At 40.4% G+C, this 21,071-nt stretch overlaps 1 protein-coding gene across 1 annotated transcript in view; it reads left to right on the top strand.

Moving 5' to 3' along the window:
* Nucleotides 1-21,071, top strand: part of LOC128639754 (uncharacterized) — a 293,450-nt gene that overhangs the window by 177,903 nt on the left and 94,476 nt on the right. The window contains exons 18-19 of the mRNA XM_053691880.1: nt 7,073-7,249; nt 14,139-14,239. Of these exons, the coding sequence (XP_053547855.1) occupies nt 7,073-7,249; nt 14,139-14,239 (278 nt within the window). The remainder of the gene's footprint in view (nt 1-7,072; nt 7,250-14,138; nt 14,240-21,071) is intronic.

Below are 21,071 nucleotides of genomic sequence, written 5' to 3'. Positions count from 1 at the left end.
TTTTATTGTTAGATTAGAGTTTGGGCTTTTGCAAAAGAGCTAAATGCCCTTTTAAGGGCAATGCCCATACAAATGCCCTTTTCAGGGCAATGGGGAACTTAGTTTTTTTTTAGCTAGGTTTTTATTTGGGGGGGTTGGTTGTGTGGGAGGTTGGTTTTACTGTTGGGGGGGTATTTGTATTTTTTATTTACAGGTAAAAGAGCTGCTTTCTTTGGGGTTTATTGTAGGTTAGGGTTTTTTTTATTTTGGGGGGACTTTTTATTTTCATAGGGCTCTTAGATTAGGTGTAATTAGTATAAATCTTTGATAATTTATTTTTTATTTTGTGTAACTTTGTGTTTATTTTTTTGTAACTTAGTGTTTGTTATTTTTTGTAACTTAGTTATTAGTTTGTTTTGTAACTTTGTAATTTTTAATTGTAGATTTAAATTATTTGAATAGGGTTAGGTGTTTAAATATATAATATAGTTAATTTAATTTGTAGTTTAATGTAATTTTAGTATAACAGTTAGGGTAGATTAATTATTAGTTAAATATAGTTTAATGTAATTTTAGTATAATAGTTAGGGTAGATTAATTAATAGTTTAATATAGTTTAATGTAATTTTAGTATAACAGTTAGGGTAGGTTAATTATTAGTTTAATATAGTTTAATTTAAATCTAAAAGTAAGTTTAAATTTATTATAAGATAGGGATGAGTTAATATTTAATATAAAGTTATCGGGTTTAGGGGTTAATAGGTTAATTTAGTTTATGGCGATGTGGGGGGCTGGCGGTTTAGGGGTTAATAGGTTTAGTAAGTGCTAGTGATGTGGGAGGCCAGGGGTTAATACATTTAGTTAGTTGCGGTGGGCTCCGGGAGTGGCGGGATAGGGGTTAATAACATTATGCAGGTGGCGGCGGGGTCCAGGAGCAGAGGAATAGGGGGTTAATAACTTTATGGGGGTGGCAGCAGTGTCGAGGCAGCAGATTAGGGGTTAATAAGTATAATGTAGGTGGCGGCTGTGTCGGGACGGCAGATTAGGGGTTAATAAGTATAATGTAGGTGGTGGCGATGTTGGGGCGGCAGATTAGGGGTGTTTAGACTCGGGGTATATGTTAGGGTGTTAGGTGTAAACATATCTTTTATTCTCCCATAGGAATCAATGGGATATTGGGCAGCAGCGAACATAAGCTTTCCCTGCTTTCAGACTCCCATTGATTCCTATGGCATCCGCCACCTCTAGGGCGGCGGATTGAAAAGCAGGTACGCTGGGCCGGAATAGTGGCGAACGTACCAGTTAGATATTTGTTAACTAGCAAAAGTAGTCAGATAGTGCCGAATTTGCATTCGGAACATCTTTAATGACGTAAGCATCGATCTGTGTCGGACTGAGACCGGCGGATCGTATGTTACGTCACAAATTTCTACTTTTGCCGGTCTGTAGGCTTTGATAAATAAGGGGAATCAGGCTCGCCACAATTACGCTGCGGAATTCCACCGTATTTGCGGTTGACGGCTTGATAAATATCCCTCATTGTGTGTGTTATACAGACATTGTATGTATGTGTGTGTTATACAGACCTTGTGTTTGTTATACAGACATTGTATGTATGTGTGTGTTATACAGACCTTGTGTGTGTTATACAGACCTTGTGTGTGTTATACAGACATTGTGTGTGTTATACAGACCTTGTGTGTATGTGTGTGTTATACAGACATTGTGTGTGTTATACAGACCTTGTGTGTGTTATACAGACATTGTGTGTGTTATACAGACCTTGTGTGTGTTATGCAGACCTTGTGTGTGTTATACAGACCTTGTGTGTATGTGTGTGTTATACAGACATTGTGTGTATGTGTGTGTTATACAGACATTGTATATATGTGTGCGTTATACAGACATTGTGTGCATGTGTGTGTTATACAGACCTTGTGTGTGTTATACAGACCTTGTGTGTGTTATACAGACCTTGTGTGTGTTATGCAGACCTTGTGTGTGTTATACAGACCTTGTGTGTGTTATGCAGACCTTGTGTGTATGTGTGTGTTATACAGACATTGTGTGTATGTGTGTGTTATACAGACCTTGTGTGTGTTATACTGACATTGTGTGTATGTGTGTGTTATACAGACATTGCGTGTGTTATACAGACATTGTATATATGTGTGCGTTATACAGACATTGTGTGTATGTGTGCGTTATACAGACATTGTGTGTATGTGTGCGTTATACAGACATTGTATATATGTGTGCGTTATACAGACATTGTGTGTATGTGTGCGTTATACAGACATTGTGTGTATGTGTGCGTTATACAGACATTGTGTGTATGTGTGCGTTATACAGACATTGTGTGTATGTGTGCGTTATACAGACATTGTGTGTATGTGTGTGTTATACTGACATTGTGTGTATGTGTGTGTTATACAGACATTGCGTGTGTTATACAGACATTGTATATATGTGTGCGTTATACAGACATTGTGTGTATGTGTGCGTTATACAGACATTGTGTGTATGTGTGTGTTATACAGACATTGTATATATGTGTGCGTTATACAGACATTGTGTGTATGTGTGCGTTATACAGACATTGTATATATGTGTGCGTTATACAGACATTGTGTGTATGTGTGCGTTATACAGACATTGTGTGTATGTGTGCGTTATACAGACATTGTGTGTATGTGTGCGTTATACAGACATTGTGTGTATGTGTGCGTTATACAGACATTGTGTGTGTTATACAGACATTGTGTGTATGTGTGTGTTATACAGACCTTGTGTGTGTTATACTGACCTTGTGTGTGTTATACTGACATTGTGTGTATGTGTGTGTTATACAGACATTGTGTGTATGTGTGCGTTATACAGACCTTGTGTGTATATGTGTGTTATACAGACCTTGTGTGTATGTGTGTGTTATACAGACATTGTGTATATGTGTGTGTTATACAGACATTGTGTATATGTGTGCGTTATACAGACATTGTGTGTATGTGTGCGTTATACAGACATTGTGTGTATGTGTATGTTATACAGACATTGTGTGTATGTGTGTGTTATACAGAGCTTGTGTGTGTTATACAGACCTTGTGTGTGTTATACAGACGTGTGTATGTGTGTGTTATACAGACCTTGTGTGTGTTATACAGACATTGTGTGTATGTGTGCGTTATACAGACCTTGTGTGTGTTATACTGACATTGTTTGTATGTGTGTGTTATACAGACCTTGTGTGTGTTATACAGACATTGTGTGTGTGTGTGTGTGTGTGTTATATAGAGCTTGTGTGTGTTATACAGACATTGTGTGTATGTGTGTGTTATACAGACCTTGTGTGTGTTATACAGACATTGTGTGCATGTGTGTGTTATACAGAGCTTGTGTGTGTTATACATACATTGTGTGTATGTGTGTGTTATACAGACATTGTGTGTGTTATACAGACATTGTGTGTATGTGTGTGTTATACAGACCTTGTGTGTATGTGTGTGTTATACAGAGCTTGTGTGTGTTATACAGACATTGTGTGTGTTATACTGACATTGTGTGTATTTGTGTGTTATACAGACATTGAGTGTGTTATACAGACGTATATATGTGTGTGTTATACAGACATTGCATATATGTGTGCGTTATACAGACATTGTGTGTATATGTGTGTTATACAGACATTGTGTGTGTTATACAGACATTGTGTGTGTTATACAGACATTGTGTGTATGTGTGTGTTATACAGACATTGTGTGTGTTATACAGACGTATATATGTGTGTGTTATACAGACATTGCATATATGTGTGCGTTATACAGACATTGTGTGTATATGTGTGTTATACAGACATTGTGTGTGTTATACAGACATTGTATATATGTGTGTGTTATACAGACATTGTATATATGTGTGCGTTATACAGACATTGTGTGTATGTGTGTGTTATACAGACATTGTGTGTGTTATACAGACATTGTGTGTATGTGTGTGTTATACAGACATTGTATATATGTGTGTGTTATACAGACATTGTATATATGTGTGTGTTATACAGACATTGTATATATGTGTGCGTTATACAGACATTGTGTGTATGTGTGTGTTATACAGACCTTGTGTGTTTTATACAGACCTTGTGTGTGTTATACAGACATTGTGTGTATGTGTGTGTTATACAGACATTGTGTGTATGTGTGTGTTATACAGACATTGTATATATGTGTGCGTTATACAGACATTGTATATATGTGTGCGTTATACAGACATTGTGTGTATGTGTGTGTTATACAGATATTGTGTGTATGTGTGCGTTATACAGACATTGTGTGTATGTGTGCGTTATACAGACATTGTGTGTATGTGTGCATTATACAGACATTGTGTGTATGTGTGCGTTATACAGACATTGTGTGTATGTGTGTTTTATACAGACATTGTATATATGTGTGTGTTATACAGACATTGTGTGTATGTGTGTGTTATACAGACCTTGTGTGTATGTGTGTGTTATACAGACATTGTGTGTATGTGTGTGTTATACAGACATTGTGTGTATATGTGTGTTATACAGACATTGTGTGTATGTGTGTGTTATACAGACATTGTATATATGTGTGCGTTATACAGACATTGTATATATGTGTGCGTTATACAGACATTGTGTGTATGTGTGTGTTATACAGACATTGTATATATGTGTGTGTTATACAGACATTGTATATATGTGTGTGTTATACAGACATTGTATATATGTGTGCGTTATACAGACATTATATATATGTGTGTGTTATACAGACATTGGATATATGTGTGTATTATACAGACATTGTATATATGTGTGCGTTATACAGACATTGTATATATGTGTGCGTTAAACAGACATTGTGTGTATGTGTGTGTTATACAGACCTTGTGTGTGTTATATAGACCTTATGTGTGTTATACAGACATTGTGTGTATGTGTGTGTTATACAGACATTGTGTGTGTTATACAGACCTTGTGTGTGTTATACAGACCTTGTGTGTATGTGTGTGTTATACAGACCTTGTGTGTGTTATACAGACCTTGTGTGTATGTGTGTGTTATACAGACATTGTGTGTGTTATACAGACCTTGTGTGTGTTATACAGACATTGTGTGTGTTATACAGACATTGTGTGTATGTGTGTGTTATACAGACCTTGTGTGTTTTATACAGACCTTGTGTGTGTTATACAGACATTGTGTGTATGTGTGTGTTATACAGACCTTGTGTGTGTTATACAGACATTGTGTGTATGTGTGTGTTATACAGACCTTGTGTGTATGTGTGTGTTATACAGACCTTGTGTGTTTTATACAGACCTTGTGTGTGTTATACAGACATTGTGTGTATGTGTGTGTTATACAGACCTTGTGTGTTTTATACAGACCTTGTGTGTGTTATACAGACATTGTGTGTATGTGTGTGTTATACAGACCTTGTGTGTGTTATACAGACATTGTGTGTATGTGTGTGTTATACAGACATTGTGTGTATGTGTGTGTTATACAGACATTGTGTGTATGTGTGTGTTATACAGACATTGTGTGTGTTATACAGACCATGTATGTATGTGTACTATATACCCATAATGCCCCAGCTGACGTGTATGCAATTAATATAAATTACACCTCATTCACACATGTACTGTATACCCATAATGCCCCAGCTGACCTGTATGCAATTAATATAAGTTACACATCATACACACTTGTACTGTATACCCATAATGCCCCAGCTGACCTGTATGCAATTAATATAAATTACACCTCATTCACACATGTACTGTATACCCATAATGCCCCAGCTGACCTGTATGCAATTAATATAAGTTACACATCATACACACTTGTACTGTATACCCATAATGCCCCAGCTGACGTGTATGCAATTAATATAAATTACACATCATACACACTTGTACTGTATACCCATAATGCCCCAGCTGACGTGTATGCAATTAATATAAATTACACCTCATTCACACATGTACTGTATACCCATAATGCCCCAGCTGACCTGTATGCAATTAATATAAATTACACCTCATATACACATGTACTGTATACCCATAATGCCCCAGCTGACCTGTATACAATTAATATAAATACACCTTATACACACTTGTACTGTATACCCATAATGCCCCAGCTGACCTGTATGCAATTAATATAAATACACCTTATACACACTTGTACTGTAAACTTATAATGCCCCAGCTAACCTGTATGCAATTAATATAAATTACACCTCATACACACATGTACTGTATACCCATAATGCCCCAGCTGACCTGTATGCAATTAATATAAATTACACCTCATACACACATGTACTGTATACCCATAATGCCCCAGCTGACCTGTATGCAATTAATGTAAATTACACCTCATACACACATGTACTGTATACCCATAATGCCCCAGCTGACCTGAATTCAATTAATATAAATTACACCTCATTCCCACATGTACTGTATACCCATAATGCCCCAGCTGACCTGTATGCAATTAATATAAATACACCTTATACACACTTGTACTGTATACCGTATACCCATAATGCCACTAAATTTAATACATGACTAAGGTTCACTATTCTTTTGGAAGTGAAAAGGTAATATCACACGTTATTTGCTATTTTTATTTCACACTGTAATATGGTATTGATGCAAATACCTGTAAGGGATATTCTTGCTGATGACCATTGTATTAAAGATTTGCATATGTATTAGGTTTAACTGGTTGGTACCTGGTAACTTCACAATGGGAATCACTGTTTACTTTCATCTCTGTTAACCTGCGCTCGAGCAATGCTAACAATGAAGCGGGAAAACTTTTAACTTATAATACAAAAACACTTTTATTGCTTTATACTCTTGCAATTTCACACAAGCGCAATTTAGCCGTAAATATCTCATGCAAGACACCTCTCTATTTGTGATCTAGACCTTAGACAGGGGAAGTGCGGAATCCTTTGTCATCAGCAAGATCACTGTGAGCTACACATTCAGCAATCAGGATAGCGAGCATAAATAACAAGCCATTTGCTTTCCTTGTGTGTTGCAGGTTTCCTATCCCCTTGATCAGGGCTTTCATACATTAGATAGAATCTCTGTCGGTACCAACTGGGACACGATGATGTTTTTCTTTGAAGAGATAACATCCGCTCTGCAATATCTACACAGGCAAGATCTCCTTCACTGTGATTTGCGCTGCAGCCATATCTACGTCAATGAAGACCTGGTAACTGTTGTTCTAGAAAAGTACTTTTATTATTAAATGTAACGTCTGCAAAATAATGCAGATAAATGAATATTATGCCTTTAGAATGCTTCAGTTTGTTTTTATTATCATACACAGTGAAATGAAACTGTATTTATAATTTGTATATTTATATAGATAGATAGATAGATAGATAGATAGATAGATAGATATACATCACCCTAGCAAGACACACACAGAACAGTCTTTTTCCTTAAAAACAGGAATGCCGCTAGTTTATATGTGTGTGTCTATGCATTTAGCTGCAGACTTTTTATTTCTGTAGATGGCTAGTTGAACATACAGATGGGCCGACTGATTTTATCTCGTGTGCTAATATCTACCAGCTGCTAATGACAAGTTAATTTATTGTCTGTAGTAGCAGCAAGGATGTTTCTGGATATATTTTGTGCAATATGTTTTTGCAGAATAACTTACAGGTAGCAAGTTGCCTTCCAGCACTTATGGACTGAGAGCTTCTAATAAAAGTTAATGGAAAATAGAGGGCTTCCCTCTTTCTCTTACTGCATATGTGTGAACAGCAATGCACATTCATACCATATCCATATGCTCAAGGTTGCAATTGGTTAACAAGGGTTCTTTTGTTCTAGAGACATGGAAATCAATAACAAGAAAAACTGCAGGTATGAAACCCTTTATTCAAACTGCTTGGGACCAGGAAGGGTTTGGATTTTGGAATATTTCTATGTGTAAAATGCGACAGTTTGGAGAAATGAGGGTGCCAAAAGTAAAAAGCAATGTGCTAGATTATAAGTGGAGTGGTATTTAGCGTTTCCACTCGTGGGTTAATGCTGCTAGAAGAAAGCTTTTTGTGAGTGTTGGGGAGCATGCGTATTACAAGTTGAAAGTAAAAAGATTTTGCACGAGTGCTGACCTGACGCACGCAAAAAGCCAGAGTTAGAATCTCAAGACTGCGTGTCAGGGTTTTTTCCCTGTTTTGTTTGCCATGTGCTGCTGACAGCCATTTTACTCACCTCTCTTGCTGACTCTGGTGCATACTGTGTGATGCTGCTCATTTCCTGCACTTCCTTTTATGGCCAGACTAGTGTACATCATCCATGTGAGACAGGATGCAGTCTCAGAATTGTGATGTCATCACTTATTATTTAAAGGGCCTCTGTTCAGTATGCTTTGCCCTTGCATTGTCTCAGACTTGTTTGTGAGAGCTCCTGTGTATTACCTGGCTGTCTGACGTCCCTCCTGGTTCCTGATCCCTGGCTTGTTCCTGACTCTGTGGTTCTCCTTGTTCCCGATTCCGGCTCGTCTGACTACTCGCTTTGGCTCATGACTCGGCTCGTCTGACTACCAGCTCTGGTTTTGATTCCTGGCTTGTTATTTGACTTGTGGACTTTTTATTATTTTTTTGCTATTAATAAAGGTGTGATTAGTTTTGCACTTCTCGTCTCAGTCTGATTCCTGGCACCCTGACATTACGCAAGGGCCATGAATCCTGATGGTGCTAATAATCCACCTTTACCTGCCATAATTTCCAGGCTGGATGAACAGGATCACCGCTTGGATCCATTTGCACTAGCCCTTTGAAACCCTGCTGACTTGCACTACACATTTGGACCAAAGTGCCCCGCAAGTTATGGCTGCTCCTGTTTCCGCTGCTGCACCTAGTCCTACCAGGAGCATGTCCAGTTCTGCACCTCTACCTCAGCATTATGGAGGCAATCCTAATCAGTGCAGAGGGTTTTTGAACCAGATGGGCATTTACTTTGAGATGTTACCTCAGGCGTTTCCCTCTGACAGAGCTAAGGTGGGATTTCTCATCTCGTTACTCTCTAACACAGCTCTTGCCTGGGCTAATCCCTTGTGGGAGACTAATAAACCTGTGATTTCAAATTACCCTGAATTTGTGACCTCCTTTCGAAGTGTATTTGATGTTCCAGCTCGCTCCTCCTCTGCTGTTAAATGACTCATGTCCATTCAGCAAGGTACAAGATCTGTTGCTCAGTATGCCATTGAGTTCCATACGCTTGCCGCAGAGGTAGGTTGGAACAATGGAGCCCTTGTTGCCGCCTTCTTTCATGGGCTCTCTGATGCGATTAAAGACGAAGTTGCTGCCAGAGATTTACCAGAAGATCTTGAGGCATTGGTGTCTTTTTTTATCCTAATTGACATCAGACTAAGTTAGAGGCCCTCTTTCAAGGAGCGCTTGCGGAAGCCTCCTGTTCCGTTGTCTCCTATGTGTTCGTTCCCACCCATGCCTCCCTCTCCTCCCATGCCTCCTGGTCCTGAGTCACCAGGTACTGCTGAGCCGATGCAGTTGGGATTCAGGCATCTCTCCGTGGCGGAGAGGGCCTTTAGGAGGAAGGAGGGGCTCTGCCTCTATTGTGGGTTACAGGGCCACCTTTTGAAGTCTTGTCCTACACGGCCTGGAAATGCTCACACCTAAGGTCCTGTTGGGGGCAGACCTTGGGTGGTTTATCCTCGTCCCCGGAACCGCTTATGGAGAAACCTTTGGTCACGGTTGTCCTTTCCTGGGTGGACTCCTCCATAGTCACCCAGGCTCTTGTTGACTCCGGTGCTGAGGGCTATTTCATTGACAGTGCTTTTGTATCAAAGCACTCCATTCCTGTTTTGCCTCAGTCCGTTTCACTTGCTATTGAGGCCATTGATGGCAGGCCCCTTCAGCCCGCACTCGTTACTCACGAAACTGCTCCGTTATCAATGGCTTTTGGGGCTCTCCATTTTGAAACCCTCCAGTTCCAGGTGATAAACTCTCTGCATTTTCCGGTTGTTCTGGGTTATCCCTGGCTCTAAAAGCACAATCCCAGTCTCGACTGGTGCAGGTCCGAAATGTTGTCTTTGTCTCTGCAATATATTTCCATTTGTCTATGGAAACCAGTTAAAGTCTTGTGCACTTCTTCGGTATCTCAATTTCCAGAGGAGTACCGAGAGTTCTTAGACATTTTTGACAAGGTGCGTGCCAGTACGTTGCCTCCTCACGGGTCTTACGATTGTGCCATAGACCTACAACCCAGAGCCATTCCTCCTCGGGCTGGGTTTACCCTCTGTCTGTTGCGGAGAATTGTGCTATGGAGGAGTATGTTGCCGATGCTCTGTCACGGGGGATCATCCGCAAATCCTGCTCTCTTGCAGGGGCTGGCTTCTTCTTTGTGAAGAAAAAGGGTGGCGAGTTAAGACCATGCATCGATTATAGGGGTCTTAATCATCTTACCATTAAGAATGCTTACCCTATTCCGCTCATTACGGAACTCTTTGACCGCCTCAAGGGAGCTACGGTCTTTACTAAACTTGATTTGAGAGGAGTGTACAATCTCGTTAGGATCAAGGAGGGCCACAAATGGAAAACAGCATTTAACACCAGGAGCGGACATTATGAGAATATTGTAATGCCCTTTGGCCTATGTAATGCTCCTGCTGTTTTCCAGGAATTTATTAATGATGTCCTACGAGATATGTTGCAACAGTGTGTTGTGGTGTACTTGGACAACATCCTCATACACTCACCCACACTTGAGGCTCATCGTTCTGATGTTACACGGGTTCTTCAGAGACTATGTGAGAACGGCCTGTTTTGTAAACTCGAGAAATGTGAGTTCCATCAGATGCAAGTAACCTTCCTAGGTTATGTTATCTCTGTTGAAGGGTTCACCATGGATCCTGACAAGTTATCTGCAGTGGCCTCGCCCAGTTGGTCTTCGGTCTATTCAATGTTTTTTGGGGTTCGCCAATTACTATAGAAATTTTATTAAAAACTTTTCTTCCTTGGTCAAACCTATCACTGACATGACCCGTAAAGAGAATGATCCACTCCATTGGTCACCTACTGCCATTAAAGCCTGTGCTAGTCTTAAGACTGCCTTTGCTGCTGCTCCAGTTCTGGCTCATCCTAACCCTGTCATGCCTTTCGTTCTTGAGGTCGATGCATCTGAGACTGGAGTAGGTGCCCTCTTGTCTCAACGTCCTACGCCTGATGGTTCCTTGCATCCGTGTGGTTTCTTCTCTAAGAAATTGTGTCCAGCAGAGTGCAATTATGAAATTGGCGACAGGGAATTACTGGCCATAATTTTGGCACTCAAGGAATGGAGGCATCTTCTTGAGGGTACTAGCGTGCCATTGCTCATTCTTACTGACCACAAGAATTTAACTTATCATCTGAAGCAAAATGTTTGTCGTCCCGACAGGCCAGATGGGCGCTATTTTTGTCTCTGTTTAATTATTTGGTCTCCTACCTGCCTGGTAGTAAGAATGTTAGGGCTGATGCCCTCTCTCGACAATTTTCCCTTCTGTCCAAGTAGGAGTCTGTACCTACTCCAGTTATACCTCCTGACCATATTTTGGCTACCATACGTACTAATTTGACTTCTCCCTTGGGGGAGGAGATCCTGGCTGCACAAACCAATGCACCTCCTGAGAAACCTAGTGGTAAGTGTTTTGTTCCTGAGAATCTTCAAACTAAACTTTTGCATACTTACCACTATCCTAAAGCTGCAGGTCACCCAAGAACCAAATGATTTGGTCTCTCACTCAACAATTCTGGTGGCCAGGTCTTTGTTCTGATGTTGCTGCGTATGTTGCATTCCCTTGAAGAAGTTGCCTACCGCTCAGGAGCTTGCTTCAATTTTTGCCCGGGAGGTCTTCCGTTTACATGGGTTTCCCAAGGAGATAGTGTCGGACCAGGGTAGCCAGTTTGTCTCCAGATTTTGGCATTCCTTTTGTGCTCAAATGGGGATCCAGCTTTCCTTCTCCTCGGCATATCACCCTTAATCCAATGGGGCTGCGGAACGGTCTTATCAAGCTCTGGAACAGTTCCTCCATTGCTATGTCTCAGATCACCACAATAATTGGTCTGAACTGTTACATTGGGCAGAGTTTGCTCGTAATAGTGCTATTAATGCTTCCTCCAAGTTATACCCGTTCATGGCGAATTATGGGTTTCAACCATCCTTGTTGCCTGATTCATTCATGTCTCAAGGTATTCCAACTTTGGAGGAGCATCTCCGGCAACTCCGTTCCACGTGGGTGCAGATTCAGGATTGCCTTCATCGTTCTATGCAGCGCCAAAAGTTCCAGGCTGATCGTAGGCATCTGCCTGCGCCTTCCTACCAGGTTGGTGAGAGAGTTTGGCTGTCCTCCCACAACTTGAATCTTTGTGTGCCTTCCAATAAACTGGCTCCCCATTATGTTGGTCCTTTTTGAATACTCCAACAGGTCAATCCTGTGGCCTACGCTCTTGACCTTCTCCTGCAATGCGCATCTCCAATGTTTTTCATGTCTCCCTCATAAAACCATTGGCTTGTAATCGGTTTACCACTGTGTTGCCTCGTCCCCATCCTATCTTTGTTGACAACCATGAGGAGTATGAGGTCAGCAGCATTATTGACTCTCGTATGTCCAGGGGCCGTGTACAGTATTTGGTTTACTGGAGGGGCTATGGTCCGGAGGAGCGTTCATGGGTTCCCTCCTCTGATGTTCATGCTCCTGCCCTCCTCTGTGCCTTCCATGCCCGTTTCCCCAATAAGCCTTTTGTCCTCCCGCGGGGAGGGGTCGTTGAGGGGAGGGTACTGTCAGGGTTTTTCCCCTGTTTTGTTTGCCATGTGCTGCTGGCAGCCATTTTACTCACCTCTCTTGCTGACTTTGGTGCATACTGTGTGATGCTGCTCATTACCTGCACTTCCTTTTATGGCCAGACTGATGTACATCATCCGTGTGAGACAAGATGCATTCTCAGAATTGTGATGTCATCACTTATTATTTGCCCTTGCGTTGTCTCAGACCTGTTTTGTGAGAGCTCCTGTGTATTACCTGGCTGTCTGACGTCCCTCCTGGTTCCTGATCCCTGGCTTGTTCCTGACTCTGCTGTTCTCCTTGTTCCCGATTCCGGCTCGTCTGACTACTCGCTTTGGCTCCTGACTCGGCTCATCTGACTACCAGCTCTGGTTTTGATTCCTGGCTTGTTATTTGACTTGTGGACTTTTTATTATTTTTTGCTATTAATAAAGGTGTGATTATTTTTGCACTTCTTATCTCAGTCTGATTTCTGGCACCCTGACACCGCGTTAACATATTCCACCATAGAAGCTAAGCAAGAAAAATGGGAAAAAATCTAAAACCCTACTCGCATGCAAACCCAATCACATTTTCTCAAGTGTGCTAACCCGACATGAAAATATTAATATAGAAGAATATGTTCTATTTATTGATAAATACATATTTCTATATATATATATGATGGTATTTTGGTAATATATATATATATATATATATATATATATATATATATATATATATACCTATATACTGTATATAGATGATTATATATAGGTATACATATATACAGATTTATATAGGAATAACTATTTATAAATACATAGAACATATTCTGCTATATGAAGAACAGTGGAACGTGAAATATTTTTGCAGTAAATACTCAGCATAACACTTTATTAAATATGAATATTGCTTTCAACAAATAATACCAAGAGAACAACGCAAATCTGATCATAAAAGTAAATTAGAAAATTGTTTAAAATATCATGCCCTATCTGAATAATGAGAGTTTAATTTTGACTAGACTGTCCCTTTAAGCTTAGTTTTAAAATACATTTAAACAGTTTTACCTTTTTCATACAGCAAAATACTTGGGACATGTTTACATTTGCCTCTTATCTGTATGAGCTTAATGTCTCTATATATTGATGAAGGTTCTGTCACTTGTCCTCAGGTGTCAGAGACTGCAACAAAACCAAACACAATTAGTGCAAACAATGTGTTCTAACTATGGGGCAGAGCCACTTGCTCAGCTCTGTAACATTAATATTGTGCTATTAATATATTGTACGTGCAGGTATCTAATTGCTTCTCTTTACCACTAAAGCGTATCATAAAAGTCTCCCATCTTGGAAGAGCAGCGTCGCTGAGAGGCAGAAAGGACCATCCCTACGTCTTCAAAACGATGCCACATGGAGCAGATAAATGGTACACACAGCCCTCTGGCTTATGTCATTAATAGGATTTGTCCCAAACTAAATAACAAAAAGTACCACAGCTCAGTGGCACACACAGTTACACAAGAAGTGTAACATAGATCAGTGGCACACACAGTTATACAAGAAGTGTAACACAGCTCAGTGGCACACACAGTTATACAAGAAGTGTAACACAGCTCAGTGGCACACACAGTTATACAAGAAGTGTAACATAGATCAGTGGCCCACACAGTTATACAAGAAGTGTAACATAGATCAGTGGCACACACAGTTATACAAGAAGTGTAACACAGCTCAGTGGCACACACAGTTATACAAGAAGTGTAACATAGATCAGTGGCACACACAGTTATACAAGGAGTGTAACACAGCTCAGTGCCACACAGTTATACAAGAATTGTAACACAGCTCAGTGGCACACACAGTTACACAAGAAGTGTAACATAGATCAGTGGCACACACAGTTATACAAGAAGTGTAACACAGCTCAGTGGCACACACAGTTATACAAGAAGTGTAACACAGCTCAGTGGCACACACAGTTATACAAGAAGTGTAACATAGATCAGTGGCACACACAGTTATACAAGAAGAGTAACATAGATCAGTGGCACACACAGTTATACAAGAAGTGTAACATAGATCAGTGGCACACACAGTTATACAAGAAGTATAACATAGATCAGTGGCACACACAGTTATACAAGAAGTGTAACACAGCTCAGTGGCACACACAGTTATACAGGAAGTGTAACACAGCTCAGTGGCACACGCAGTTATACAAGAAGTGTAACACAGCTCAGTGTCACACACAGTTATACAGGAAGTGTAACACAGCTCAGTGGCACACACAGTTATACAAGAAGTGTAACATAGATCAGTGGCACACACAGTTATACAAGAAGTGTAACACAGCTCAGTGCCACAAACAGTTATACAGGAAGTGTAACACAGCTCAGTGGCACACAGTTATACAAGAAGTGTAACATAGATCAGTGGCACACACAGTTATACAAGAAGTGTAACATAGATCAGTGGCCCACACAGTTATACAAGAAGTGTAACATAGATCAGTGGCCCACACAGTTATACAAGAAGTGTAACATAGATCAGTGGCACACACAGTTATACAAGAAGTATAACATAGATCAGTGGCACACACAGTTATACAAGAAGTGTAACACAGCTCAGTGGCACACACAGTTATACAGGAAGTGTAACACAGCTCAGTGGCACACGCAGTTATACAAGAAGTGTAACACAGCTCAGTGTCACACACAGTTATACAGGAAGTGTAACACAGCTCAGTGGCACACACAGTTATACAAGAAGTGTAACATAGATCAGTGGCACACACAGTTATACAAGAAGTGTAACACAGCTCAGTGCCACAAACAGTTATACAGGAAGTGTAACACAGCTCAGTGGCACACAGTTATACAAGAAGTGTAACATAGATCAGTGGCACACACAGTTATACAAGAAGTGTAACATAGATCAGTGGCCCACACAGTTATACAAGAAGTGTAACATAGATCAGTGGCCCACACAGTTATACAAGAAGTGTAACATAGATCAGTGGCACACACAGTTATACAGGAAGTGTAACACAGCTCAGTGCCACAAACAGTTATACAAGAAGTGTAACATAGATCAGTGGCCCACACAGTTATACAAGAAGTGTAACATAGATCAGTGGCCCACACAGTTATACAAGAAGTGTAACATAGATCAGTGGCACACACAGTTATACAAGAAGTATAACATAGATCAGTGGCACACACAGTTATACAAGAAGTGTAACACAGCTCAGTGGCACACACAGTTATACAGGAAGTGTAACACAGCTCAGTGGCACACGCAGTTATACAAGAAGTGTAACACAGCTCAGTGTCACACACAGTTATACAGGAAGTGTAACACAGCTCAGTGGCACACACAGTTATACAAGAAGTGTAACATAGATCAGTGGCACACACAGTTATACAAGAAGTGTAACACAGCTCAGTGCCACAAACAGTTATACAGGAAGTGTAACACAGCTCAGTGGCACACAGTTATACAAGAAGTGTAACATAGATCAGTGGCACACACAGTTATACAAGAAGTGTAACATAGATCAGTGGCCCACACAGTTATACAAGAAGTGTAACATAGATCAGTGGCCCACACAGTTATACAAGAAGTGTAACATAGATCAGTGGCACACACAGTTATACAGGAAGTGTAACACAGCTCAGTGCCACAAACAGTTATACAAGAAGTGTAACACAGCTCAGTGCCACACACAGTTATACAAGAACTGTAACATAGATCAGTGGCACACACAGTTATACAAGAAGTATAACATAGATCAGTGGCACACACAGTTATACAAGAAGTGTAACACAGCTCAGTGGCACACACAGTTATACAGGAAGTGTAACACAGCTCAGTGGCACACGCAGTTATACAAGAAGTGTAACACAGCTCAGTGGCACACACAGTTATACAAGAAGTGTAACATAGATCAGTGGCACACACAGTTATACAAGAAGTGTAACACAGCTCAGTGCCACAAACAGTTATACAAGAAGTGTAACACAGCTCAGTGCCACACACAGTTATACAAGAACTGTAACATAGATCAGTGGCACACACAGTTATACAAGAAGTATAACATAGATCAGTGGCACACACAGTTATACAAGAAGTGTAACACAGCTCAGTGGCACACACAGTTATACAGGAAGTGTAACACAGCTCAGTGGCACACGCAGTTATACAAGAAGTGTAACACAGCTCAGTGGCACACACAGTTATACAAGAAGTGTAACATAGATCAGTGTCACACACAGTTATACAGGAAGTGTAACACAGCTCAGTGGCACACACAGTTATACAAGAAGTGTAACATAGATCAGTGGCACACACAGTTATACAAGAAGTGTAACACAGCTCAGTGCCACAAACAGTTATACAGGAAGTGTAACACAGCTCAGTGGCACACAGTTATACAAGAAGTGTAACATAGATCAGTGGCACACACAGTTATACAAGAAGTGTAACATAGATCAGTGGCCCACACAGTTATACAAGAAGTGTAACATAGATCAGTGGCCCACACAGTTATACAAGAAGTGTAACATAGATCAGTGGCACACACAGTTATACAGGAAGTGTAACACAGCTCAGTGCCACAAACAGTTATACAAGAAGTGTAACACAGCTCAGTGCCACACACAGTTATACAAGAAGTGTAACATAGATCAGTGGCACACACAGTTATACAAGAAGTGTAACATAGATCAGTGGCACACACAGTTATACAAGAAATGTAACATAGATTAGTGGCACACACAGTTATACAAGAAGTGTAACATAGATCAGTGGCACACACAGTTATACAAGAAGTGTAACATAGATCAGTGGCACACACAGTTATACAAGAAGTGTAACATAGATCAGTGGCACACACAGTTATACAGGAAGTGTAACACAGCTCAGTGCCACAAACAGTTATACAAGAAGTGTAACACAGCTCAGTGCCACACACAGTTATACAAGAAGTGTAACATAGATCAGTGGCACACACAGTTATACAAGAAGTGTAACATAGATCAGTGGCACACACAGTTATACAAGAAGTGTAACATAGATCAGTGGCACACACAGTTATATAAGATGTGTAACATAGATCAGTGCCACACACAGTTATACAAGAAGTGTAACATAGATCAGTGGCACACACAGTTATACAAGAAGTGTAACACAGCTCAGTGGCACACACAGTTATATAAGAAGTGTAACACAGCTCAGTGGCGCACACAGTTATATAAGAAGTGTAACACAGCTCAGTGCCACACACAGTTATACAGGAAGTGTAACACAGCTCAGTGGCACACACAGTTATAAAAGAAGTGTAACATAGATCAGTGGCACACACAGTTATACAAGAAGTGTAACATAGATCAGTGGCACACACAGTTATACAAGAAGTGTAACAAAGATCAGTGGCACACACAGTTATACAAGAAGTGTAACATAGATCAGTGGCACACACAGTTATACAAGAAGTGTAACATAGATCAGTGGCGCACACAGTTATACAAGAAGTGTAACACAGCTCAGTGGCACACACAGTTATATAGGAAGTGTAACATAGATCAGTGGCACACACAGTTATACAAGAAGTGTAACACAGCTCAGTGCCACACACAGTTATACAAGAAGTGTAACATAGATCAGTGGCACACACAGTTATACAAGAAGTGTAACACAGCTCAGTGGCACACACAGTTATACAAGAAGTGAAACACAGCTCAGTGGCACACACAGTTATACAAGAAGTGTAACATAGATCAGTGGCACACACAGTTATACAGGAAGTGTAACACAGCTCAGTGTCACACAGTTATACAGGAAGTGTAACATAGATCAGTGGCACACAGTTATACAAGAAGTGCAACACAGCTCAGTGGCACACAGTTATACAAGAAGTGTAACATAGATCAGTGGCACACACAGTTATACAAGAAGTGTAACACAGCTCAGTGTCACACAGTTATACAAGAAGTGTAAAACAGATCAGTGGCACACACAGTTATACAAGAAGTGTAACACAGCTCAGTGGCACACACAGTTATACAAGAAGTGTAACACAGCTCAGTGGCACACACAGTTATACAGGAAGTGTAACACAGCTCAGTGTCACACAGTTATACAGGAAGTGTAACATAGATCAGTGGCACACAGTTATACAAGAAGTGTAACACAGCTCAGTGGCACACAGTTATACAAGAAGTGTAACATAGATCAGTGGCACACACAGTTATACAAGAAGTGTAACACAGCTCAGTGTCACACAGTTATACAAGAAGTGTAAAACAGATCAGTGGCACACACAGTTATACAAGAAGTGTAACACAGCTCAGTGGCACACACAGTTATACAAGAAGTGTAACACAGCTCAGTGGCACACACAGTTATACAAGAAGTGTAACATAGATCAGTGCCACACACAGTTATACAAGAAGTGTAACATAGATCAGTGGCACACACAGTTATACAAGAAGTGTAACACAGCTCAGTGGCACACACAGTTATACAAGAAGTGTAACACAGCTCAGTGTCACACAGTTATACAAGAAGTGTAACATAGATCAGTGGCACACACAGTTATACAAGAAGTGTAACACAGCTCAGTGGCACACACAGTTATACAAGAAGTGTAACACAGCTCAGTGTCACACAGTTATACAAGAAGTGTAACACAGATCAGTGGCACACACAGTTATACAAGAAGTGTAACACAGCTCAGTGTCACACAGTTATACAAGAAGTGTAACATAGATCAGTGGCACACACAGTTATACAAGAAGTGTAACACAGCTCAGTGTCACACAGTTATACAAGAAGTGTAACACAGATCAGTGGCACACACAGTTATATAGGAAGTGTAACATAGATCAGTGGCACACACAGTTATACAAGAAGTGTAACACAGCTCAGTGCCACACACAGTTATACAAGAAGTGTAACACAGCTCAGTTCCACACACAGTTATACAAGAAGTGTAACATAGATCAGTGGCACACAGTTATACAGGAAGTGTAACATAGATCAGTGCCACACACAGTTATACAAGAAGTGTAACATAGATCAGTGGCACACACAGTTATACAAGAAGTGTAACACAGCTCAGTGCCACACACAGTTATACAATAAGTGTAACATAGATCAGTGGCACACACAGTTATACAAGAAGTGTAACATAGATCTGTGGCACACACAGTTATACAAGAAGTGTAACACAGCTCAGTGGCACACACAGTTATACAAGAAGTGTAACACAGCTCAATGCCACACACAGTTATACAAGAAGTGTAACACAGCTCAGTGGCACACACAGTTATACAAGAAGTGTAACACAGCTTAGTGGCACACACAGTTATACAAGAAGTGTAACACAGCTCAGTGGCACACATACAGTTATACAAGAAGTGTAACATAGATCAGTGGCACACAGTTATACAGGAAGTGTAACATAGATCAGTGCCACACACAGTTATACAAAAAGTGTAACATAGATCAGTGGCACACACAGTTATACAAGAAGTGTAACACAGCTCAGTGCCACACACAGTTATACAATAAGTGTAACATAGATCAGTGGCACACACAGTTATACAAGAAGTGTAACATAGATCAGTGGCACACACAGTTATACAAGAAGTGTAACACAGCTCAGTGGCACACACAGTTATACAAGAAGTGTAACACAGCTCAATGCCACACACAGTTATACAAGAAGTGTAACACAGCTCAGTGTCACACAGTTATACAAGAAGTGTAACACAGCTCAGTGGCACACACAGTTATACAAGAAGTGTAACACAGCTCAGTGGCACACGCAGTTATACAAGAAGTGTAACATAGATCAGTGGCACACAGTTATACAAGAAGTGTAACACAGCTCAGTGTCACACAGTTATACAAGAAGTGTAACACAGCTCAGTGGCACACACAGGTATACAAGAAGTGTAACACAGCTCAGTGCAACACAGTTATACAAGAAGTGTAACATAGATCAGTGCCACACACAGTTATACAAGAAGTGTAACACAGCTCAGTGGCACACACAGTTATACAAGAAGTGTAACACAGCTCAGTGGCACACAGAGTTATACAAGAAGTGTAACACAGCTCAGTGGCACACATACAGTTATACAAGAAGTGTAACACAGCTCAATGCCACACACAGTTATACAAGAAGTGTAACACAGCTCAGTGTCACACAGTTATACAAGAAGTGTAACACAGCTCAGTGGCACACACAGTTA

Source organism: Bombina bombina, chromosome 9, assembly GCF_027579735.1.
Source record: "Bombina bombina isolate aBomBom1 chromosome 9, aBomBom1.pri, whole genome shotgun sequence".
Lineage (NCBI taxonomy): Eukaryota > Metazoa > Chordata > Amphibia > Anura > Bombinatoridae > Bombina > Bombina bombina.
This window is presented reverse-complemented; position numbering and strand designations above follow the sequence as displayed.